The 26,382-nt window shown below is 34.6% G+C and overlaps 1 protein-coding gene across 1 annotated transcript; it reads right to left on the bottom strand.

The window, feature by feature from the left end:
- Positions 1-16,312: 16,312 nt before the first annotated feature.
- Positions 16,313-25,734, bottom strand: LOC143613628 (protein FAR1-RELATED SEQUENCE 7-like). Its single transcript, XM_077087286.1, has 7 exons — positions 25,401-25,734; positions 18,838-19,093; positions 18,436-18,675; positions 18,079-18,226; positions 17,410-17,617; positions 17,055-17,332; positions 16,313-16,915 (listed from the first exon to the last, which is right to left on the bottom strand). Exons 1-7 carry the CDS (start codon positions 25,732-25,734, stop codon positions 16,313-16,315), a joined length of 2,067 nt encoding a protein of 688 aa, XP_076943401.1.
- Positions 25,735-26,382: the final 648 nt, after the last annotated feature.

The raw sequence follows: 26,382 nt of genomic DNA, 5'->3' as shown, positions 1-26,382 counted from the left end.
TTTACCTTTGAGTATACCGGTGATAATTAACGGAGTTAATTCTTGGACGTAACTGACAAAAAGTGTGAAATCTCGATGGTTCAATTACAAAAAATAAAGTTTTTGAACGAAAGTTGCATAATTGATCAAACTTCAGGTACAATTTTGACATTTTACTCTAGAATTTAAAAGGTAGCATTCGGTTTGTGAGAGAAATCATTGTAGCTAAATATAGTTGTGTACGTGTACAAACATATTAAGCAAGCCATTTAGCATTTCATTTTTCATCCACATATATTACTCAATTTCCATCTAATTGACTGAGCGAGAGAAAGCGAACCAGACAATTGAGGGTCGATGGTGGTGTTGCTCATCGGACGCCACAATCGCCTTAAGGTATGTTTTGAGATAGTGGTTGCAGTGGCGGATCCATAAATTTTTTTCACATGGTGCACTGTTTTTAAATGTTTCAATTTTATAGAGTCGGATATGAAAAATTTTGAGCCGGTTCGACAATTTAGGTTGGTTCAATTGTTCAATTCAGGTAAACTTCATCACATAGTAAAAATACGATACAATAATAAAAGACATCGTCATTAGAGATTATTTATTAACCACATAATGGTGAAATTATTAACCACATAACGGTGAAGATTGGTGATGCCGGTTTTCCTTTGACTTTCAGGTCTACATACTCGCCTTTGATACTTCAATATCATATTTGGACATGACATCTTCCAACCGCACTATCTTCTATTTGTATAGAAATTTCATTATATAGTTGTGTATCTATAGTATTAATTTCAACAATCGAAACCAAACCGTTACAAATTAAAACCGAACCAAACAGTAACGATTTAGGGGTTAGGACTTTTGCGAAAATAAGATAGCTCAAAAAGTTAAAATACAAATGTTCAATCTGTAATTACGTAATTACAGACGCATATAAAAGTATTGTCTTTACAAGGATGTTTTTGTGTATTTTAAAGGCTAGACTATGTTTGTAAATTCAAGTCGCCTTGCTATAATAGCCTATTATCTTGAAAGATTATCAGGTCAAACAATTTAGTCCAAACAAGCTTTAAGCAATAAATCTGTCTACTAATCCAAGCTTTAATTGAAGAATTATATAAATACTAGATATAAATACAAGAAACTGGTCCACAAAATAGTTACTGTTGGCACAAGTGTGTGAAATATCCAAAAATAATTTGAAGAGAATATAACCTACAAATATTAAAAATACTAATAATATTAGGTAAGCCACAGTGGACGTTAAAAGACCGGCCAACAACTAGAATCGAACACTTGACATCCACATTATCAATCAATGACTTAGCCACTCTACTACTTTTCAATTTTGTTTAGATTGTGCACTCCAATTTTATAAGGGGGTGCACTCCAGATTTTGTATATAGCATTACACTATAATTTTGAAACTCGGGAGTCCCGTACACCCCTCTCTATCATGTAAATCCGCCCATGAGTGGTTGTGTTACGTCAATTATCATTGTAATAATAATTTTGTTTTATATGTAAGTTTCTATATTGAGGGGTCTACTTTTATTTGTCGCACAAGGTTTCCAAATACCCAAGCATAACCTTAAACACAAAATCCACCTCCATTTTGAGCCAAAAGCTTACTCAATCTGAAGTTCTATGGAACACGGTGGTACTACAAGCGTGTAGTTAGCTGGACATACTATGGTATTAACGGTAGTCTCATGACGACAGGAAGAATTGAGGACGGTGAAGCAGGTTTTGCATCGGAGTGATCGATGTAGTGAGGTCAGTTCGAATTCATGTGGTGTTCTAGATCATCTGTTAGTTGTACATATAGAAAATGTGTTCTATATTCCTTTTCAGTATCTGGTGGATGTTAATTAGAAACTCCTTGGGAGCTTGATCAAATTCCTTCAAACTGAAAATTGATATGATAAAGAAGAACAAGGAAGTATGAGCTGATGTTGATATTCCAATTCGCAAATTCCAATTCCAAGCACATTCTATTCCGTGAAACGAACGCACTCTAAGGATGCACATTTTCAGGGCTGTTCATTATGTATCAACCAGACCGACACGGCATAAACCCGAACCGAGAATCGAAAATTCAGAGAAACGGAGATCGAGTACCGGACCTCTGATGCACCACTCGGTTTATGCCGATCTCGGTTCTGGAAAGTCGGTTTTCGGGTACCGAGACTCAATTTAAAGCATGGAGGGGAATTAAGAAGTAACCAATCGGAATTTAAAATTCTGGCCAAAAGAAGCAGCATCGCAATAGAGACGTTTAACTTCTCAAATTGCTGCACTAGATCGACGTTAAGATGTAAAGAAAAGAGTGAAAAATAACATGCCGGAGCTTATTCCGGTAACTGACGTTCATGTTTAAAGAGGCGGTGTTTTGTGATATGTGGTGTGAAGTAAATGAAGATGGTCATATTGGTTTCCATAACACATACTAAAGTGAAAAAGTAAATTAACAGTCATCTGGGCCGGCCTTGAGGCATGGCGGGGTAATCGACGGCCGTAGGCCCGACACCCCGCTAGGCCCGAAAAGATTATATGTATTTTTATCAAAAAAATATGTATAATCAATGTTTTAGCACAATTACATAACGACTAGCTTGGTCTAGTGGTAATGGGGTATGCCATCTAATTAAAAGATTGTGGATCCTAGTATTACTTAAGACAATTTTAAGCTTATTTTTATACAATTTTTTTTTATAAAACTCTAATCATAATTAAGTAAGCTCATTTAAAATTAAATTGTCTAAATCCAACAAAATGTTTCTTTTATTTAAGTCCAAAAAATTTTTTCACCTATGGTCCAATTTTTTTTCGCCTTCTCGGAGTCGACCCTGATAGTCATAGATGATGACAACACATAAAGAGTATAAAATACTACTAGGGTTTTCTTCTTCACTTTACCGGCCACCATGGAAGAAAACGAAGGTATAAGAGTTTTATCAGGTTTGAAATTTGGTAACAAAGGAAAGATGAACATGCTGGTTATCAAAGTCAAATAAAACAAATCGAAAATCGATTCTCAACCCCTTCATGAACCATCTTTCGTTGGATCTGTTCGGGTATCATCTAGGTTTCAGGTGCATAACCGAATCCGAAACTGAGATTTGCTTAACCAGGGAATCGATGCCTGACCGAACTACAAAGGTTAGGTTCGGCTTCGTGTCTTTTTTGGGCCGGCTGTTGGGTTTCTTTGTTTCTAACCGAAATCTGTGCACCCCTACACATTTTCATTTTATGTATGTTAGGTTAAAGGTTCACCTTAGAAGTATTTGGTCAAGGGATCAGGACCAGGGGCGGACCCACGTAGACCCGATTAGGGTCTCGGGACAACAATGCTTTTTGAAAATTACTTAGAGGCGGTATATTAAATTTTGTAAGGACCCCATAAAAATTAATACTTGGAACCCGTAATATTAATGTTGAACTGGTCTGGTGGAAAGTCCTCTGGTTTTTCTTTGAGAGATTGCATGTTCAAGCCTCACCATACTATGTTTTTGTTGTTTTTTTTTTGTTTTTTTATATCCTAGTTAATATTAGTTATTTAGTTAGGGTATTTGTGTTTTTTCTTTAATTTTTCCCATGTAGCCATTATCACCATGCAACATATATAATAACAACATGAGTTTTGCATATTCTTTTATTATTTAAATTGTGTATGTATATTATAATTAATTATTTATTTGTGTTAGAGTTAGTTTTTTACGGTTTGGTCATGTATGTAAGACAATATATATATATATATATATCTTACGTTTATGTTTTTCGGATATGAATGAAAATGAGTTAAAATATGTTCTATCTAGTTTCTAAACTAGATTCTTTCTACTTACTCGTTTCCAATGACACCATATTTCCATGTTTTATTATGTTCCTCGCCTCGACTCGACCCGAATAACGACCGACCCGAAATTTTTGTAAACCGAAAAATTGGGTAACATCATTGGCAAAAAATCTTGGGTCCGCCACTGATCAGGACATTTATAAGATCAAGAGTTTTACAAAACAAATGATGTTTGGTAACGTATTGTTAGATAAAAGGGGGCGGGGCACTGCGTGAGGAGCCTCCCATCATGCGTGATGGCTAAGGCAACACCGCCGCGCGGTCAATGGTCACGCATGATGGGGATGGTTGCGTGATGGCCATCACGCGTGTGATGAGTGTGTATCGAGGAGAGCCGTTGGTAAATGGAGCCGTTGGATGGATTAAAAAAAAACTTATTTTACCTATATAAATAACTAAAACATATCTTCAAAACATACACAAATCCAACTCAAACTCAACTCAAATCCAACTCAAAAACTTCTACTACACACACCATTTTAACATATAAAAATGGAGAGTTCTAAGAAACGTGGGTCGGGTTCAAAGAAAGCCCAAATCCGACCAAAGGTTCGACAAAATCTAGGCGAACCGACGAGATTTCGGTTACAAGACGAACCCGACACAACCCAACCATTCCAACAGCAACCTGCCCAACAACAAAATTATTATCCACAACCTTTTCAACCGTCCCAAAACCAACAACAACCTTCCCAACAACAACGTTATTATCAACCGTCCCAAAACCAATCGTATCAAAACTAACCTTTTATTCCACCTTTTTCTACCCAAAATTATCCAAATAATGTTTTTCAAATTTTGGATCTCAACCGTCTCAACCGTCTCAAATGTTCGTTGATCCCCTAGACAATAACGAGGTTATACATCAATTTGCAAGTGCTTTTCGTCACGAAGTGCAAACTTTGGATGAAGATGAACCCGCGGATGAGGAGACGCATCAAAAAAGTGTTAGGCGTTGGTTGCCCGATGAGGAGGTCGCCTTGACCAAAGTTTATTTACATTGCTCCGAATAAAAAAACACTCAAACCATCAAAAAAAGAAGCGTTATGGAGACATATTAAAGAACATTTCTCGAAACTTCCCGGCGCAACCGAACGAAACAAGGATCAAGTGATTGGCAAGTGGGGAGATTTGAATAAAAAAATGTCAAAATTTAATGCTTGTTACGTTCAAGAGGTAACTATTTTAGTTTATTTATTTTATAATCTATTACTTTATTTTTACAATTTGAGATATATATTTTTTCTAAATGTTTTGTAGTCCCGAACTCCACAAAGTGGAGCGAGCGAGGCGACTATCATAAAGGACGCTTTGGCCGAATATGTCCGAGTTTACAAATGTAAGGATTTTCCCCACTTGAAAGCGTGGGAGATTGCGAGACATCACGCGAAGTGGGAACCGATTCCGTTGGTCAATTTGAACGGACCAACGGTTCCAAGGAAGAAATGATCTTCTTCAAAAAGATCAAAAACTTCCTAGTCCGGGGACTACACAACGTCTACCGGCGGCTTGTCATGCAACATGCCGGGCATGAACTTGAACGAGGAACCCGAAGACAATCCCGACGAAGACATACCCACACCCACACGGCCGAGTCGCAAGAAAAGTGGGGAATCGTCAAGACTTGGAAAGGAAGCGATGGCCGAAAACTTCATCGTATACAAGTCGCCTAAGATGGCGGAATTGGCCGAGACGAAGGAGCAAAAGAAACAGGCTCATATTTTAAAAATGAAACGTGAGGAGACGTATATCAACCATTTGAAAGAAAACAAAAAAAACGCCGATTTACTTCAACGCAAACGCGAGATATGCGACAAGTGGGCTTGGGAAGAGCCGTAGGTTTTTTTTTGTCGGGTTTTTTTAATTTAGTTGTTTTTATTTAATGTAATCTTGTTTTATTTTTTAGTTAATGTAATATTGTTTTCTTTTTATTTATTTTAGTATTTATTAAAAAAACCATCACACTACACCACCACCTCTAGTAAAAATCCATCATATATGATGGATTTGAGGTTGGTGATGTGGCATACCATAAATGGAGGTGGTGTGTGAGGAGATTTGCACCACCCCCTCCCCCTAAGTTGCAAAATGTAATATATTAATCACTACTGAAAACAAACGGATTGTAATATAAGTGGCATGTCAGTTCTAACCAGGACATAGTATACAGTGGTAGTGCAATGAAAGCATAAGTTGATATGATTTTGTTCGAGACAAACCTTAATCTCCGAGAAAAATACTTGAGAGAGAAACGAATAAAATTCTCAGTGGCGGATCTAGGAATTTTTTTTATAAGGGTCGGAAGTTTTGAAGGCCGGTTGTTTTTGTTTATAAATAAACTTTTTCATTTCATTCGGTTCGGGTCAGGTCGGGTCACATAATAACAAATCAAATTTAATTATACATACATAAATTATTACCGTCAATCATGGGACGCAACAGGGAACAATCCAAGGCGTAAAGCGTACCCATTTGCGTATACGTTAAAATATAAATAAGCTTCATATATATGATTTAATACATAAATAACCTGCATGTATAAACAAAAAAACTAATCTTATAAATAGTCTATATGAATAATTAAGCATTATATATAATTTAATAAACTATTTTTACACTAGCTCTGGAAACTTTATATCGTGTGAGCTTTTGTGTGTTTATTGCTATATATATTTACTTGGTGTTTTAATTAAAAAAAAGCTATTAATATGTCATTTCAAATAAAATGATCTAATTACAATAAAGAGGCAGGTAAGCGGGCAACAAGCTGCGCCGTCACCCCCTGTTAAAAAAGGTTATTTTAATTCAATTATGTAATCACCCTTTATATGCTTGTCACTTGTTTTTTTCTTTGTTTGCTCTCATTGCATCAACCACGAACCATAAGCAAGCCAGACGTTATGTGATGGAACCAAAACTTTATTATGTTAGTTTTTTTATTTACTAATCATGCACCATAAACGCAACAAACTACCTTTAAAATCTTTACGTAAAGGATTAGATAAGTAACACTTTTATTTTTATTTATAATATTTTTAGAAAAAGCTATCATTATAGTATAGACAACGTTATTCATATATTAGAGAAAAAACAAAATGAAAAACTTATTAATAAACCTACACTAAAGAGTAAACAAAATGATACATGGATAAATTTTTATATAAAAAAGTCAATCGAACGGAAAGTGACAAATCCTATTTTAATAAGTTAAACAAATTAATGAAAATAAATAAATGTAAGGTTAAGTACTTGGAGTTGGATTGGGTTGTTTAACCATTTAAAGATAAGTTTAGCTACTTGGGCTATGGCCACGCTTTAAACAACGCCCAATAATCATAAAAGTCATCTTCTTCATCTTAAATTCTTAATGTTGCAGCCGCCTCAGATGAACAAAAGGTTCCCGATTATCCAGTCTCACTTTTTCTAATAAACTTATTTTCTTCTTCTTTTTTACAGTGTTTCAGAGAGGTCTCACAGGGTTCAGTGTTCAAATTTTACAATGGTCGATCTTGATTTTATCGTATATTTAACACTAACTATTTATTTTCTACAGGGGTCAGCCGACACCCGTGGTCAAACGATGGGTCCGCCCCTGAAAATACTTGAAATTTCTTATTAAAAAAAATAGAGAGTTCAACATATATTTAAAGACCAAAGTATGATAATGATATAAACAAGACAAGCCGAAGAAGTTTAAAATTCAAATAAAATAAAACTTGTGGAATAAGTAAGACCAGCAATTTGAGTTCGATTCTTTCTCTGGGCCCTTTATTCTTCATAGTCTTGTAACCGGGTTGGTTTAGTTATTGTACACTTGGATAGTTGGATGACCCATGGCAGGTGGGTTTGGCACTAATTAGGTTGTATCTAGTGGTGGACTCATGATTTTTGCTAGTAGGGTTCCAGTTTTTTTAATTACAAAATTTTCGGGTCGATCGTTATTCGAGTCGGGTCGAGACGAGGAGCAGAGGAACATAATAAAACACGGAAATATGGTGTCACTTGATACGAATAAGTAGAAAGAATCTAGATTAGAAACCAAATAGAACACAAACTTTTAATTTATTTTTTTTCATACCTGGAAAACATAAATGTAAGTTATATATATATGTATATGGTGATTAATGTACACTAATATACTATCATACATTACGTACGAGAGGATCTGGAGCGTACAATAGAACGCGGTGGCAAAGTTGTAATTAAAAGAAAATTGACAATATACCGTTATCAAAAGGGCAATTCCGTCCCGATAATATTTCAATTTAACCTCCCACTCCGCGAATTAGTTCTCCAATTCCCCCCAAATTAGTTTTCAAACACCCCCAATTTGTTCGTCAATACGTTTTTGCAGTAAACAGGAGTATCTCGAAACACCATGGAGTTGAATGCGAGCTCAGCCGGAAATCCTAGATCAACGAAGCTTGTTGTTAAGGATAAAGAACGAAGGTCGAAAGCGATCAACGACAGACATCAAAGCGTACAAAAATCAGGTAATACATTTCTAATTTGGTAACCTAGAACGTATATTGAATTAGGTGTGAATTTGTTTGCTGTTTTGATTTGTAATAACAAACAAATTAGCATAAGATATTACTAAGATTTTTTTGTTTTGAAACAGAACATGTTTGATGTTCAATTTTGTTTAGTAAAAAGTGGGTGGGTAAATTTGAATTATCAACAGAACATGTTAAAACGTTTAAAAATGCGTAGGTGTTTAACGCTTGGACTAATAGAGGTTGAAATCATGAGAACGTATTAAAAAATGTTTCTGACAACACTGATCATATTTTTTTGTAATGAAGATGTTGAAAAGAAAAAAAGAAATGCGAAACCAACTGAGGAAAAGGAGCATGAACCTGCAAATAAGAAAGTTAACACAAAACAAGCCGAAGAAAGAAATTCCGACTCCGACTTTGAAACACCAATCAAATCATTGAAATTCAAAAAGAAAAAGGTGGAACACAAGCAACATGATAAAAAGAAAAAAAAAGGAAAAATCAGAAGCTGAATTTCACAATTCTGATTCAGAATTTGAAACACCAAAGAAAAAATCCAAGAGGCCAAACCCTCAAACAACACGTTGTAGAAAACCTTTTCAAGAATATATGGATACAAAGCTTTGGATGAGGTGTGCACCAGGTAATATTTTTGAAGCAATTAAAGTGATGAATGAAAAATAAAACAAATGGATTGAAGAAATAGGATTTGGTAATTGTTAATAATGAAGATTACCTCAATACCTGGTCGATTGGCATATTGGTTGGTTATGAACTATGATCCTGATCTGAATGAATTAAATATGGGAAACCATATTGTTAATTTAACACCAAAATTAGTTCATAAGGCTTTTGGGATACCAATTGGTGAAGAAACAGTGGTAGAAAAAAACAGACCAAGATTGGGCTCAAGCATTTGTGCAGACATGTTTATAAATCAATTTGAACATTCAAGGATAAGTATTCAAAACGTCTTGGATAGAATGAACAAACATAATGAAAAAAGAGATGAGTTTAAACTGAATGTCCTTGTGTTGTTCAACGCATGCATTGAGTTGATAACAAAATCTACAACAGTCAATTTAATGTTCGTCGCATCTATTGATGACTTTTCAAAAATCTCAAATATGAATTGGTGTAGCTACATGATTCATAATTTGAAGAGATCAAAAAATGAATGGAAAGGTATAAAAGAAAATGGAAAACAAGAACAATTCAATGGTCCGACAACATTGCTTGCAGTGATTTACACACACGAGTATCAGAAACGTCATGGAGCATTTGAGAAGCTAATCAGAACACCAGCAATTAGCTACATTACCACAACAACTCTTGTGAGCATGGATAGCTACGTGTATAATAATGGTCCATTAACTGATACCGAGGAGGAAAACGAAGACTCAAGTAAGTAACTATAGCATTCCAATTTTAAAAATATGACTACTAATGCTATAATAATTTAATCTTTGAAAATACCTAAACAGTGAATCATGGTTCTTCAAATATTGAACCAACTGAAAAGGGTAAGGTTCTGATAATCAGTGCATCTTGCAATGAAAACGTGAGTGAACATAGAACAAGCCATGTTCAATTAATGCAAAAAAATGTGACCGAAGTGGATAATGCTATGATGAACACTGCTAATGCAAACGAGAATGAAATAGTTGAAATTGATCATGGTAAGTAACTATAACTTTATAATGTTAAAAATATTAACTGATGCTATATTAATTTTATGGTTGAAAAAACCAAAAACAGTGAACGATAGTCCTTCAAATATTGAACCAACTGAAAAAGGTAAGGTTTTGATGATCACTGGAGCTTGAAATGAAAAAGAAATAAAAAATGATCAAGTAAGTGAACATGCGACAAGCAGTGTTCATAAAGGGGGGAAAATGTGACTGAAGAGGATAATGGTATGTTGAACATTAGTGATGGCAAGGATAATGAAAAAGAACAAAATGAATCTGCCAAAGAAAAAGAACAAAATGAAAAAAATTATGAAGATTATTTCCAGATGCCTATAGGAACAACTCAAGAAATAATAGACTACTACAATACCCAACCAGAGTTGTCTGGATTGTCTGCATATCTGCCAAAAGAACGTTTCACCAAAGAGGAAGAGGTAATAGTTCTAAACATACAAAACATTTTTTTGTAAAAATATTAACAAAAATATTTATTGCAGAATTGGAATAAAGAAATGGACAAAAAGTTAGAGGAATTTGATAAAATTGTCTCTGAAATCAATGAATTGGTAAAGAGAGGTAAAGAAAAACATGGAACAAACATATGGTTATTTGATAGGTGTTGTGCTTGGGAAGCTAAATTCTATCAAAAAGGTTATTCAAAAGAAACACCATTTGGACCTCAATCTCAAGGAGGAGGTCTAATGAATTAGGTAAACACCATTTTTTTAATTTAATTGTATAATACAATACCTAACCAACACCCCTGTATAAAATTATAGTTGCAGCAGTTAATCTTTCAATAAATCAAAACAACTCTGGTGTGGAGTCATGGTATGCTAACAAGGAAGACAATGAAGGTAAAACTAGTACGTTCTAATACATTCTAATACGTTTTAATACGTTTTAGACCTTTACATTTTAATTGTTTTTATTTATTATGTAATTATATCAAAAAGATGATGTGAGCCAAGATGATAATAAAAATATGAGCCTTGACCGTGAGAAAGATGTTCAGAATCAAGGCAATGTAACAAATGAAAAAGAAAAAGATGATGGTAAGAAACCTGCTTTATACGTTCTACATCTCTACAGTTTATTTTTTTTATTTATAAGGTATTTTAAATGACAAAGATGAGGAATTAAATGATGTTGAGAATCAAGTTGAAGTAAGCAAGGGGCAAGGGGTAATTCAAGGTAAAAAATACCATCTTCTTTATGCGTTCTTATACGTTCTGTTCCTTTGTACTTTTTTATACGTATACTTTCTTATACGTTCTGCTCCTTATATGTTTTGACAAGGAGATGTGAGAAACAAAAATATGAGCCTTGACCATGAGAAATATGTTCAGAATCAAGGCAATGTAACAAACGAAAAAGAAAAAGATGATGGTAAGAAATTTGCTTTATACGTTCTTATACGTTCTACATCTCTACAATTTAAATTTTTTTATTTATTAGGTATTTTAAATGACAAAATGAAATAGAAAATGATGTTGAGAATCAAGTTGAAGTAACCAAAGGGCAAGGGGTGATTCGAGGTAAAAAAATACCATCTTCTATATACGTTCTGATCATATACATGTAAAATTTTTAAATTTATTAAATGTGTAAATGAAAAAGAAAAAGATGATGGTAAGAAACCTGCTTTATACGTTCTACATCTCTACAGTTTAATTTTTTTTTATTTATTAGGTATTTTAAATGACAAAGATGTTCAGAATGCTATCCAAGACAATGAGAATCCAAGAACCTTAGCCAATAAGGTAGAAAAAGATGTTCAGAATCAAGTTGAAGTAATCAAGGAGCAAGGGGTAGTTCAAGGTAAAAAATACTATCCCCTTTATACGTTCTATCCCTCTGCATTTTAATTTTTTTTATTTAATATGTATGTAAATGACACAGATAATGTGAGCAAAGAAGATGTTAGCCAAGTCCATGAGAATCCAAAAAACTTAACAAAAGAAGTAGAAAAGGACGTTGAGATTGTTGATACCATGAGAAAAAAAGGAATTGGAAGAGAATTAAAAAAAAAGGTGGTAAAACGTTCTGATACGTTCTAAGATCATAACCTAATTTTTAATTGATTTTTCATCAAAGAAAAATGCTAAATACTTTCCAATATGTTCTAATTAAAAAAAAATTCAATTGCAGAAAAAAATCCATTGACTGATGTAGCTGACAAAGGATGTGAGGATGACGATGGTATAAGACAAACAACTGATATAATTCAAGGTATTTTAAAAAAAAAACTATTGATTACAATACATTTAAGGTAAAAAAAACTTATAAAAAAATTGCAATGACAGAATTTGAAGAAATGAATGAAGAAAAGAGATATAGTCAAGGTACATTCAAACTTTTGAAAAAACTGTATTGAAGGAAATGAGAAAGTAGGTAATGATACACTTGATTTTGAGAATACAGATACATCAACACAAGAAAATGCTGAAAGACAAATGGAAGAACCCATTCGAGGTAATTAATTAAAAACCTGTTCGTTTAAAATATTATTTAAAAAATATACTAACAAAAAATGGTATGTAGTTACAGAAGTGGAAGAATTAAATGCAGAAATTGGTGACAAAGAAAGTGTCAACAACTCTACTCAAGGTATTAAAAAGTTTTATATATACAATCACAAAAACACACACAACAAAAAATGTAAATTATAACTTAGTCGTATTATAGGGCTGGTTGATGTTAATATTGAAGAAAATTATGAATACGACAGTGAAGATTTGGATTCAGTGATAATGAAAACTCCGTTTTTCAATCAATCAACAGAATTTAGAACTCCTGAATTTAAATCAAAAAAATTGCCCCTTGTTGCTACATCTCCTACACCAGCTGCAAGTTATCATAAAATAGATAAACTACAACGAGAAGAAAGAGAAAAAAGACTAGCACCGGCCTTGAAATCACCTTATCTGAATCGGGAAATTGGAATGACTGAAAAAAAACAATAGTTGAGCGGATTGTTTCAAGATTTGTTATTGGTGATCTTTCTGATAAACATAAATTTGAAGTGATTTACAAGTCAGAATCCGTCACTGCTTTCAAATTTGTGTTTGAATGCTTTTGTCCGGATATATACATCTTATCTGATGCTATGGATATTTACACAGAGTTGTTGAATCATGAAGAGAAGAAGAGAGATGAAAAATTATCCCCGTTAAGATTTTTTGCTACATCAACGCTTATAGTAAGTATTACACCTTTATTTATACGTTAACAAAAATGTATACACATATTAATTATATCAAATTTTATTTTTTATACATGAAGCCAAGTGATTACTATTTGAAGGGAGCTAACGTCAGCGAATATAAAATACTGGAAGTTTTCGCAGACAACCTTGACAAGATAATGGCTTTGCATAAATTCAAGTCACTCGAACCAGTTACACTGTTTGTTGTGCCAGTACTTTATGAATACCATTTCTATGTGGTTGTTTTCAATTTGAAAACAGGTACAATTGAGCTGATTGACAACATGGATAACGACGATATATCAAAAACTGCTCGCTTTAAATCAGCTCAAGAAAAAGCAGATGTTACAAAAAAATCTTTGGAAGTAAGATATAAGGGTGTCCCATAAAAACTGGTAAACATTTAAACATTCTGTAAAAACTGATTTATATAATATAAAAAAAAATTAATTGGTTGATTGCCCGCAGAGGGATATTTTTTGCATGTACTTATTGAGAAAGAAGCACCCAATTGCGCCGAGGTTGGAGATATCAGAGATCAAGAGGTTGCAGATGGATTGGAGAACAAAAAACAACGAACTCGATTGTGGTGTCTTCGCTATAAGACACATGGAAACTTACAAAGGGAAGTAACCGTGGACATGCGGATTTTATAAAGAGTGTCCAAGACAAAAATGACAACTAAACTATTTGAGGATAAAATACTTGTCAAAGGTGTTACTATCCGATATTAACAAAGCCAAATCAGATTTAATTAGACTGCAAAGGAATATGATGCATTACCTGAGAAAAAACTGTCCAGTAACAAAGATTTAACTGCTAAAATTGATGAGAGGCAAGATAATTAGAAACTGACGTTTATTATGTTTGTTTGGAAATGACCTTTATTTTGCTAATACGTTCTAGTTAGATTTTGCTTGTACGTTCAAGTTAACAGACCTTGTATGGAAATATGATGGAGTTTAATTAGAATTTGCTTATACGTTCTAGTTAACATATCTTATTTTTGCTTAATTGTTTATAAGATAACATAGAGTTATTCTATTTTGCTAATACGTTCTAGTTAGATTTTGCTTGTACGTTCAAGTTAACAGACCTTGTATTGAAATATGATGGAGTTTAATTAGATTTTGCTTATGCGTTCTAGTTAACATATCTTATTTTTGCTTAATTGTTTATAAGATAACATAGAGTTATTCAATTTTGCTAATACGTTCTAGATAGATTTTGCTTGTACGTTCAAGTTAATAGACCTTGTATGGAAATATGATGGAGTTTAATTAGATTTTACTTATACGTTCTAGTTAACATATCTTATTTTTACTTAATTGTTTATAAGATAACATAGAGTTATTCATTTTACTTATACGTTCTAGTTAACATATCTTATTTTTGCTTAATTGTTTAAAAGATAACATAGAGTTATTAATCAAAAAGTAAAAACATAAAAATACCAAATAACAAAAAACACATAGAATGTTATCAAAACCACATAAAACATAAAAAAATACAATAAACAGGCAACAATTATTGGGTAACTAGAACACACCGCCTAAAATCCATTGATTACATGATAGATTTAAGAAACTCGGTCTCCAATTCAATAGAGTAGTTAAGAAGTTTAATCGCCTTACACAACTCTTTCAACTCATCTACTTCCTTTTTACCCGTGTCAATAAAAAACAAAGCACACAAATAGTTAATAGTACTGCCAGGCATGTTTGCTAACAACTTTGTTATTTCATCCCTCATATCCTTGTTTACACCAGCAGTGATGATAAACTCATGTTGTAAAGCAGCCTGATTCTTTGTATCTTCAAGGATTTGCGCTTGAATCTGTTTCAACAACAAATCCTTAGCTGATGAAGAAGACGATGAAGATGAGGAATCCATATCTTGTACTGAATTTTGTGTGGTGAGATGAAAGGTGTGGTTGTAATTAAATAGATAAAATAAAGATACATAAAGACAAAAATAACTACAGTGAAATAAATTATTAGGAAAAAGTGAATCTTTTGTAATTTAATAATTTAAATATCTGACACCTATGAAAGACAATTACACGTTCTACATGACATACTGCATGTAATTAAATATCTGACAAAAATACGTTCTCATACGTATTAATACCAAAGTATTAAAAGATTGGTCACAAAAATAAACCCACTGAAATGGCAACTACATGTAATTAAAAAATTATCAAAAGATTTTAGTTTAATTATGATATATATTAAATCTCCAATAAATTAAAATACAAAGAAAAAAGAAATTACAAATTTCATTAATACATTCAACTACTCACTTTGAAAAAATTGGCAATGCAATCATGCTTACTAAAATGTTAATATGCCTAGATATAATTATACTCAGTTCAAATATAAAGTAAAAATTGTAATAACTTCATTCACCAACCAAAAATCAAAAAAGTCTATAAAAAGAGAGCAAATGCATCCCACAAACACACAACACAAAATTGAAAAAAAATGGATTATGGGAATGTTACTGTTAAAAGCATTTTCCGAACAAGAATCAACTTGGAGCTTGAAAAAGACTGCAATCGACTATGAGTAGTTGAAGATACAAAGAGGTGCGTGACAGATGAAGCAACAAAAACCGATGCTCTTCACCAAGAAGTTCTGAAGCAACCAGATAGCACATTCAAGACAGAGGCAATAACCTACCTGGAAAAGCAAGCTTCATACTATGGTCAGCTTCAAGATGTGCTAGAGAGAACAGCTCACAAGGTGACGGTGAATAAAAGAGTAAAGCGTGAAGGGGCCGAAGAGATCCTCGACAACAACTAGGGTTTCCTGGTGACTGCTGGTGTGGTGGTGTGGTGATGGTGTGGTGTGGTGTGATAGAATAAAATAAGTTTGTGAATAAGCTCGATGTGATCCTCTTTTGTAACCTCCTTTTTTAACCGGATTTAATATAAAATCTGTTTAGTATCAGTTTATTTACACGTTCTTATACGTTCCATAATACAACTTGCACGTTCCATGAAATATAAAACATAAAAAGTGTAAAAAAAGAAAAAATATAAACAAAACCATAACGCTTAAAATTATTCTTCTTGAAGTTGAGGACAAGTTCGACTGTTATGACCCTGTTTATGACAAACTTTACATTCCCTATATTTCTTCCCAGACCGACTTATAGCAATCTCTTGCTGAGATTTAATCCGTTTATGTGACCCGCAACCCTTATTTTTAATACCACTAGGCACACGGACAGTCACCTCTGATGGTTGATCATACCCTAGAATAGCAGCAAACCTATCCCTTTTTGATAAATGAGTTCTTTTGTATCTTGTCTCATCGGCTTGCTTGATCATAATATTCATTTGATCCCTGACTTTAGTTAGTTCATCAACATCAGTTGCATAGCTATTTATGAGATACTCACCAGCCAATGTTATTTCCCTTGAGATCTCTTTGACTTTTAAATATTTGTCATTACCAAAAGTTGAAATTGGAGCAGTTTTAGGATTAACACCAGCATCTCTCTTCCAATGATCGACCATGTATTTCTTTGGAAATCTTGTAACTCTAAAAAAATTTAAAATATAAAGGCTGTGACGACACAATAACCCATAATGTTCAAATCTTTTGCATCCGCGTGAAGTCCTCGAATCAATTCTTTCCTCACCTTCATTCTTTAACAAAACCTGACACACAAAAATATACTAAATACTTTAAAACATTATGTCAAAAATCAAATAAACTTACAAAAATTGTTTTAAAATGTTCTACACGTTCAAGCAAAAAAATAAAATAAAAAAAATAGAATCTTTAACTAATTCATACCTCCAAACAGCCTGGAACATATGCATTAAAGTCAAATACTGAAAACCTCACAAAATCTTCTTCTTCAATTGATTTCAAACATGCTACACCGCTTCTAATATAATACATTTCATCTTGGAAATCATTAAAAATAGCCTTTGTATACATCAGTTCTGCTTCCTTCTCAAAAGGGTTTTCACTAACCGGATCTGGATGCGTGTACCTTGTATCATAATCATTTTTCCTACCATTGTGCCTTTGGATCTCCATAAAATGATCAAAATGACTAAAGAACTCAACTAATGATAACTGTGAGTTAGAAACTTGACAAAAAAATGATTTTCACTTTCTGATCTCGATGTAGTTCTCATAAGACCAGACAACGATTCATCCATATAATAAGCAGGAATCCAATCATATCTCATTTCAAACATGTCATACAACCATTTATTTGTTTCAAGATCATATTCCTTCATTATAAGTTCCCATTGCGTTTCGAATTCGGATTGAGAAATTGCATCCGTCCAAACAATGTCACATATTTTACGTTTGAAATCTTCATTGTTACAAAGGGCAGCACCAACCTGATGTAACAAAAATTAATAATTAATAAGGTCATCCTTAGTAAAAAATGTTCTTATACGTTCTAACACGTTAAAAATATGGACGGATATAACACGTTCTTATACGTTAAAAAATACACACTTAAAACACACTGATGCATGCTCGTTTGTTTTACACATTTCTAAAACGTTCTAACACGAATACAAATACGACCTAAATATACTAAAACAGTAATATGTTTATACGTCCATACACGTTCTAACACATTTAAAAAATATGCAGCTATCAAATAGTGATGAATGCTAATACGTTTAGACATTATAATACGTTCTGAAACATATGCATAGTACTTTCAATACATTAAAAGTTACCTTATCAGCAAGTTTTTCATAATGTGCCACATACATAACCGATGTCTCAAGTTTGGTAAAACTAAGGAGATTGCTTGCTTCATTGCTGGATCTTGATCAGTAACAACCACCTTTGGGGCAATACCGAAAGAATCAAGAAAAACTTTCCAAAGCCATGAATAAGATTCAATAGATTCAGATGATAATAACGCAGCACCAACTGTAACAATACGACAATGATTATCAATAGCAGTAAATGGTACAAAAACCATATTGTACCTGTAAAAAACAAATTTATAGGAAACGAATTAAAAAGAAATATGTAAAAAATATATAAATTAAAAAACAAATGTATTAAATTGACATACTTGTTGGTCTTAAATGTGGCATCAAATGATATAATATCTCCAAAAGCCAAATAATTTTTCTTTGAAATTTCATCCGCTCAAAGCAAACGATCTAATTCACCATTAGTATTAACAGTATACTCAAACGAATAACCATCACAACAGTTTTTCTTCCCACTTAATCTTTGTACAACCATTTCCGCATCATACTCCCCAATATAACAAGTTAAACTCTGTTTGAAATTCTTACAATCGTCTTTTGTAGCCCCAACTTCCTCAAATCCTCCATACTTTGTCCTCATAATATTAAACGCCTTAACAGGATCCAAATTCAATGTTGACAACTCATATATAATATCTTGTTGTACATGAGTCAACTTCCTATTTGATCGAACAAAATGCATATCTTTTGCATCCACCAGTTCATGATTATGTCATTCGACAAACTCGTTTATTTCAAACCTCAAAACGTCATCAAATTTTAGAAAAATTTGAGCTCGACAACCACACCGAATTGTTGGTCTCTTCCTTCATTTATAATACGGTCTATTGGAACCATCTTTTTCAGCCATAGAATCATAACTGTTTGCAGGTTTATGACCTTCTTTCGAACAGGTAAAATATTTAGACTTTAATAAACCGTCATTCATATACGAACCTCCTTTACGAACACAAAAACCAGCTTTCTTTGCATATTCACAATAGAAATCATATGCATGATCAACAGATTCAAAAATCATTCCTTTTATAGGTTTACATGATGCATTAACTTGCGGTATGACAAGATCCGATGAAAGATCTGATAAACAAAAGCAATTTAAGTTAAAATAATTCGCCTAAAAAACATCTAATTACAGTTTAGAAAATATATACGAAAACAAAAATATAATTTAAAATATAATCAAACATCAAAAATAAATTAATACGTTCTAATACGTTATAATATGTTCTAACCGAATCACAACTACTAACCAACTATACGTTCTCATACGTTCTAAATAGGAAAATAACAATCCTATCCACGATTTTCTATTAAAACACATAATTTGAAGTCTAATCGAATCACAATTAGTTGACAACTATAAAACACAACATCGATCATAAATTCAACAGAAAAACAACCTAAAAATCGAAAAAAATTAATTTATCCGTCGATTAAACCTAAAGTATATAGCTAAATAAATAACAATTGATTCGAATTAAACCTACAATTACTTACTTTGATGATCGTAATAAATGTCGTTAAAAATCAACGAAGACCGTCAAAGCTAATCGAACAACAAAACTCTCCAATTATTAAGCAGTTTTTGGATACAAGATCAAATTGAATTAAACAGGGTATATGCAAAAATCGTTTAATATACTGGCACGATTAACTTTTAAAGTATGGTAAAAAGACAAAAACACCCTTCTGTTAACTTACGCGATCAAATTAATCAAATTGGTAATTAACGATAGGAAGCCTCGCGTACGTAATGTACGATAACCAATTTTTGTATTGGATCCTTTATCATATATATATATATATATATAGTCTTACATACATGACCAAAACATGAAAAACTAACTCTAACACAAATAAATGATTAGTTATAATATACATACACAATATATAAGTAATAAAAGAATATACAGAACCCACATTCAGAGCATTGTTAGGGTTGAACCTGCAACCTCTCAAAGGTAAAACAAGGGATTTTCCACTAGACCAATTCAACCTTAATAGTACGGGTTCAAGTATTAATTTTTATGGGGTCCTTAACAAATTTAATATTCCACCTCTAAGTAATATTTAAAAAACATTGGTGTCCCGGGACCCAATCGAACATTTGTGGGTCCACCCCTGGCTATATCGCGAACCAAAGACAAACACGAAAGCGAGGAGATGAGGATTTAACGTGGTTCGGTCTAGATTGACTTATATCTACGGGTGACAACTAGGTATACGTCATTAAGTGACAAATGATTACAAGTGCATTCACATCTATATATTCATATTACAAAATTAGGTTAAACGCACTTTAAATAACTGGTTGGTAATGGGCTATGGCCGGCAACCCATAGCCTTACTCCCTCATTATTTACGCGTCTCAGTCGTAAAGGACCAAAGACCTACGAACCCAAGATGAGTAATAATTTATTTAGGAAGAAGTATTTAAATGTGGTAGCGCCTGTAAGTCCTTTTGGTGAATTTTTATTCAGAGACAACAACATAACCTGACGGCTTTTGGCTGGTGTCAGTGAACTAATTGTGTTAAGGCTAAGGGTAGTGGGGCTTGATCAAGCCCCAAGTGATCCAATACATTTACGACACGTAGGCGCTGACATGGCTCGTGATCAAGCCCCTCGTTCAAGCCCCATAGGCTGTAGTAGGGCTTGATTGATCCACCCCAAGTTATTAATTCAACCCTTGCTTAAACCTTGCTCAACTCTCGTCCAAGCCCCGCGGTCCTGGCCACGGAGCTCGTCCGCGCCCCTGACCACTTGATGGGTGTAGTGGTGTTCGCGAGCCACCTAAGCCGCCACCTGGATCACGCCCCTTCTTTCACCCCCATTACCCACAGCCTAATTGAACATCCACCACATAACTAGTTTCCAAGTGTATACCCTATTTGATAAAATGCTTATGTGATTATGAGTAATTAAGAATATAAGAAGACCACCAATTTGGTAAAATGCTTATGTGATATGCATTGTGTACGATGTTAGCTGACTTCAGTTTGAATCCAATAATATGGTTTTAATCCTACAATCTTATGTATTTTACTTTTCATGCTTTAAGTATATATAAAGGGCGAAAAGTGTAATTTACTTTATATTAGATTATATAAAAAGATATCTTTAGATATACAACAGTCCTGGTTACCCTCGTGGATGAATTCGATTACACCTGTACTTAAAACAGGTACAAGAGGAGCAAACAACAAATGACCATCTTCATCAACTGAAAACAATCTCTAGGAACTCATCTTATTACTTAAAGAACATAAATTGTTTTTTACTTTTTTGGTTAGAATAACATGAAATGTTTCACAGAGAATGTTGCAGAAAACAATCACGCCATTTGTCAATAAACGGCAACTCATTAGGATTCAAGCTTGGGAGCTGGCAATGTTGAAGGCTATTGATTATCTGCATAGTCTCACCAAGAAGTTGGGCTACAATATGCATACTCGCCTCTCTTTTCTCTATGACACTTGTGTGGCATTTCATTGCTATAACTTGGGGTAAGTTTGTGAGACAAGCAGACAATATATCAGCGATTATTAATGATAATTGCACAAACAATTCCTCTTGGCTAACCTGGTCTTTGTCTGTATGGTGGGAATCCAGGATGGTTTGGGTGATCCGGTACATTGAATTGGCAGAAAGCGACATGTAGACCGAAGTATCATCTGAGCCTTCGTTATAGTATTTTCTTTCAAATACACACAATCACACATCGATATCTCATTCATCAATGTCTATTAGTGTGCATTTGTTGTGTCATAACAACCTACTAATGCACACGTACCAAATTTTCCAATAATCCCCCACATGAATGGAAATCGATTCTTCGAAGTAAGTTTCAGCAGTTGAGTATTGCCGGATAGGTAGGTGTTACCCTTTGAACCTTCCGTTATGAAGCATACTTAGCCTCCTAGCGGTTTGTAGTCACGATGACTTTGAACAGACCCCCATTTGTGTAGACGACAATATGCCTTCACACAATACTCTCCCTGGTTTGGTCAACCCCTCATTCTTGTGTCCATTATGGTCATGGATCACGGTCCTGGTTCTGCGAGAGCTCTAGGAAATTGTGCCTCCCCACAATTCCATTCGAAGCGACCACACTTCTCTCTAACATAGGTGATTCCCATGAATCATTAAAAGCATCATGGTTATTTCACTTAACCTTAATATGCTTAACCTCTCCCAAATGTCACTGGTTTTAGGGTACTCCCCTAGAAGAAAGGACTAGGAAGTTCAAGACTCCCTTTGGTTTTGGGGTACTCCCCCACAGTGACTGCCTCTGGTCATATGATTAAGTTTGCCTATTGAACTTAGCTCTTGGGATCTCCAGTCTGCTAAGTTAGGTTTCCCTCATACTTTTTTTATCGCGGGCTTTAGTCCCATTCCTCTCGACAACTTATAAAATTTATCCATGCTTAAGCCTTTTGTTAACGGGTCTGCAATGTTATCTTCTGACCTCACATGGTCAATCGTGATAACACCCGTTGACAGTAGTTGTCGTATTGTGTTATTTCTACGTCTCATATGCCTTGATTTGCCATTATACATTGAACATTGAGATCTACCAATTGCAGACTCACTGTCACAGTGTATGCAAATTGCCGACAACGGCTTTGGCCATTGTGGAATGTCTTCCACGAATTGACGTAACCATTTTGCCTCTTCCCCAGATTTGTCTAAGGCAATGAATTCAGACTCCATTGTGGATCTAGCAATTACAGTTTGTTTGGATGATTTCCAAGATATTGCTGCCCCACCAAGTAGGAACACGTACCCACTTGTTGATTTGGAATCTTTCATATCCGAAATCCAGTTCGCATCAGTATACCCTTCGATCACAGCTGGATGGTTGGTATAATGCAAACCATAGTTTCTTGTGTATCTTATGTACCTAAGCACCCTTATAATAGCTTTCCAATGTTGAACACTTGGATTGCTAGTATATCTACTTAGCCTACTCACGGCGTATGCTAAATCGGGTCTCGTACATGTCATGAGATACATTAGACTTCCAATGATTCTTGAATACTCTAATTGAGCAACCGGCTCAGCTCTATTTTTACATAGATGTAGAGTAGTGTCAACAAGAGAACGAGCCACTCGCTTGTCTTCCTTGTTGAATTTTTCAAGAATCTTGTCGACATAGTGTGCTTGACTCAAAATAAGACCTTCTTTGGTTTTAAATGATTTTTATTCCAAGAATAGTATCAACTAAACCCATGTCTTTCATGTCAAATCGTGCCTTTAACATGTCTTTTGTAGATTGAACCATTTTATAATTGCTCCCATTGATAAGCATGTCATCCACATAAAGTCATAAAATAACATAACCTCCATTTGTGTTTTTAACAAAAACACATTTATCACACTCATTAATTTTGAAACCATTGCTAATCATGACTTGGTCAAACTTTTGGTGCCATTGTTTTGGATCTTGCTTAAAGCCATACAAAGACTTGATGAGTTTGCATACTTTGCCCTTTTGACCACGGGCGGAGAAACCCTCAGGTTGCTCCATGTATATCTCTTCTTCCAAATCACCATTTAGAAAAGCCGTTTTTACATCCATTTGGTGCACTTCCAAACTTCGTAAAGACGCGATTGCAAGCACCAACCTTATAGAGGTTATACGTGTTACAGGTGAGTAAGTATCAAAATAGTCTAGACCTTCCTTTTGTCTAAAACCTGTGATCACTAGCCTCGTCTTGTATTTATCAATACTTCCATCGGCTTTCATCTTCTTTTTGAATATCCAACGATATCCAAGTGGTTTGCAACCAACTGGAAGATCTACCAATTCCCAAGTATGATTTTGTAAGATCGAATCAATTTCAATCTTGATTGCTTCTTTCCATTGAGGTCCTTCAGGTGAGGTCACCGCTTCATGGTAGGTATTAGGTTCACCTTCAACCATAAAGCTTACGAAGTCAGGACCAAAGGATTTTGCAACCTTTTGTCTTTTGCTTCGTCTTAAATCGCCATCCTCAGTCTCGGGCCGTTCATGTGTTCCTTCATGAACCAAGTCGTCATTTTGTGTTGACGAGCTTGCACCTACATCATTCGCTCGTGATGATGAGGCCTCATGTGTGTGTCCTAACTTAGGAAACACATGCTCAAAATACGAGACAGTATTGGGGCTCGCCTCCATGAAAGTGTTTACGTGTACATTTGGATTTTTGGATTCATGTACCAAAAACCGATGTGCACTACTATTGTGAGCATATCCAATAAAAATGCAATCAACAGTTTTGGGACCAATCCTAAGAGCTTTAGTAGGTGGTACGGTGACTTTAGCTAGGCACCCCCACACTTTCATGTATTTGTACGAAGGTTCTCTTCCCTTCCATAACTTATAAGGAGTCTCGTCCATATTCTTGAGAGGTATCTAATTTAAAAGATAATTTGCCGTTAAAATGGCATCCCCCCACATGTCATGGCTCACCCCAGAACTAACCAACATGGCATTCATCATCTCTTTCAATGCACGGTTCTTTCGTTCCGCCATGCCATTTGATTGTGGAGAATAAGGAGGGGTTAATTCATGTATTATGCCACTTTGTGCGCATATATCCACAAATGGTGAAACATATTCACCTCCTCGACCGCTTCTCACACGTTTAATTTTCTTGTTAAGTTGTAACTCAACTTCATTTTTAAACAAGATAAATTTTTCTATTGCTTCATGTTTACTTTTAAGTATATATACATAGCAATATTTTGAGCAATCATCAATAAACGTGATGAAATATTTGTTTCCCCTCTTGTTGGGCACATTTTTAAATTGCAGACATTGATGTGAATTAAATCAAGTGTTTCGGTTATTCTTTCAACCTATTTGAAGGATGATCTTGTAAGTTTGGATTCAACACATGATTCGCATTTCGAGTTTGTATCAATGTGGAATGTTGGTATGCTTTTTAATTTAATTAAACGACGAAGTGAATTGAAATTTACATGTCCTAATCTACCATGCCAAACATTTGAATTTAAAGACTCAATAATATAAGCAGAAGTAGATGCCTTATTCATTTCATTTCCAATCACGGTTACATCAAGTTTAAACATACCATTGAGGGCATAGCCCTTACCAACATACATTCCACGCTTAGTCAAGACAAACTTGTCCGACTCAAACACTAAACGAAAACCAAACTTATAAAGCAACCAACCCGAAACCAAATTCTTAAGAATTTCGGGCACATACAAAGTGTTGCTCAAAGTAAGCTCTTTTCCCAAAGTCATCTTCAAGATCACATTCCCTTCACCCTTGATGTCGGCCGTTGCTTGATTCCCCATAAACAACTTAGCATCACTAGCAGCCTCCTTAAAGGTGCTAAAGAGGGTCTTGTCACCACACACATGACGGGTCACACCCGTATCAATGAACCATCCTTGCGGTTTGTCCCCCACAAGATTGATTTCTTCAATCATTGCCGAGAGCTCGGTGATCATTGCCACCAACGGTTCACCATTTTCATCCACCATATGCGCACTCTCACGCTTAGGCTTCTTGCATTGGTTCGCACGATGGCCATTCTCATTACAATTGTAACAAACACCTTGGAAGTTTGAAGATTGAGGTTTCTTTTTCACAACCTCCTTCTTCGGTCCAAGGTTCACCTTTCCCTTTACCTTATTCATTTTACCCTTACCCTTATGCCCCCCCTTAGAAGATTGTCCAAGTTCAACCATGTTGGCCTTAGCCATTGGCTCCACACGAGCTGATTTGTTTTATTCTCTTTCTCAATTCGAAGACGAACAATTAATTCATCAATAGTCATCTCCTTTCGTTTGTGCTTAAGATAATTCTTAAACTCAACTCAACTAGGAGGCAACTTTTCAATTATGGCTGCAACGTGGAACGTTTCACTAAGTGTCATACCCTCGGCATGAATTTCATGAAGTATAACTTGTAGCTCTTGGACTTGGGTGATCAAAGTCTTGGAGTCAACCATTTTAAAGTCCAAAAAACGGGCCACAACAAATTTCTTTGTTCCCGCATCTTCGGTTTTATACTTCTTGTCTAAAGACTCCCATAGTTCTTTGGCTGTCTTTATCCCACAATAGACGTTATACAATGGATCCGCCAAACCATTGAGCACATAATTGCGACATAGAAATTCAGAATGTTTCCAAGCGTCCAAAGCACTCACACTTTGGGCATCATCTTGGGCAGTGGGTATGGGGGCTGTTTTCTCCAAGAACTGTGCAAAGTTCAAGGTTGTCAAGTAGAAAAACATTTTCTGCTGCCACCTCTTAAAGTGGACACCCGTGAACTTTTCAGGTTTTTCAGCATGGTTAGCCATTGTGGTCGCTCCCACATTGGCTGGGGTGGTCAAATGGACAGCAGGGGTA

The sequence above is a fragment of the Bidens hawaiensis genome, unplaced genomic scaffold, assembly GCF_021521415.1.
Source record: "Bidens hawaiensis isolate Kalapana, Puna unplaced genomic scaffold, B.hawaiensis_p1.1 tig00037866_1, whole genome shotgun sequence".
NCBI classification, from domain to species: Eukaryota; Viridiplantae; Streptophyta; class Magnoliopsida; order Asterales; family Asteraceae; genus Bidens; species Bidens hawaiensis.
This window is presented reverse-complemented; position numbering and strand designations above follow the sequence as displayed.

Coding starts and splice junctions, on each gene's coding strand:
- LOC143613628 (XM_077087286.1), bottom strand. CDS start 25,734: ATGGCTAAGGCCAACATGGTTGAACTTGGACAATCTTCTAAGGGGGGG. Junction 17,618..18,078: donor CTTTCGGTATTGCCCCAAAG/GTGGTTGTTACT, acceptor TTGTTACATCAG/GTTGGTGCTGCCCTTTGTAA. Junction 16,916..17,054: donor ATGTTCCAGGCTGTTTGGAG/GTATGAATTAGT, acceptor TTTGTGTGTCAG/GTTTTGTTAAAGAATGAAGG.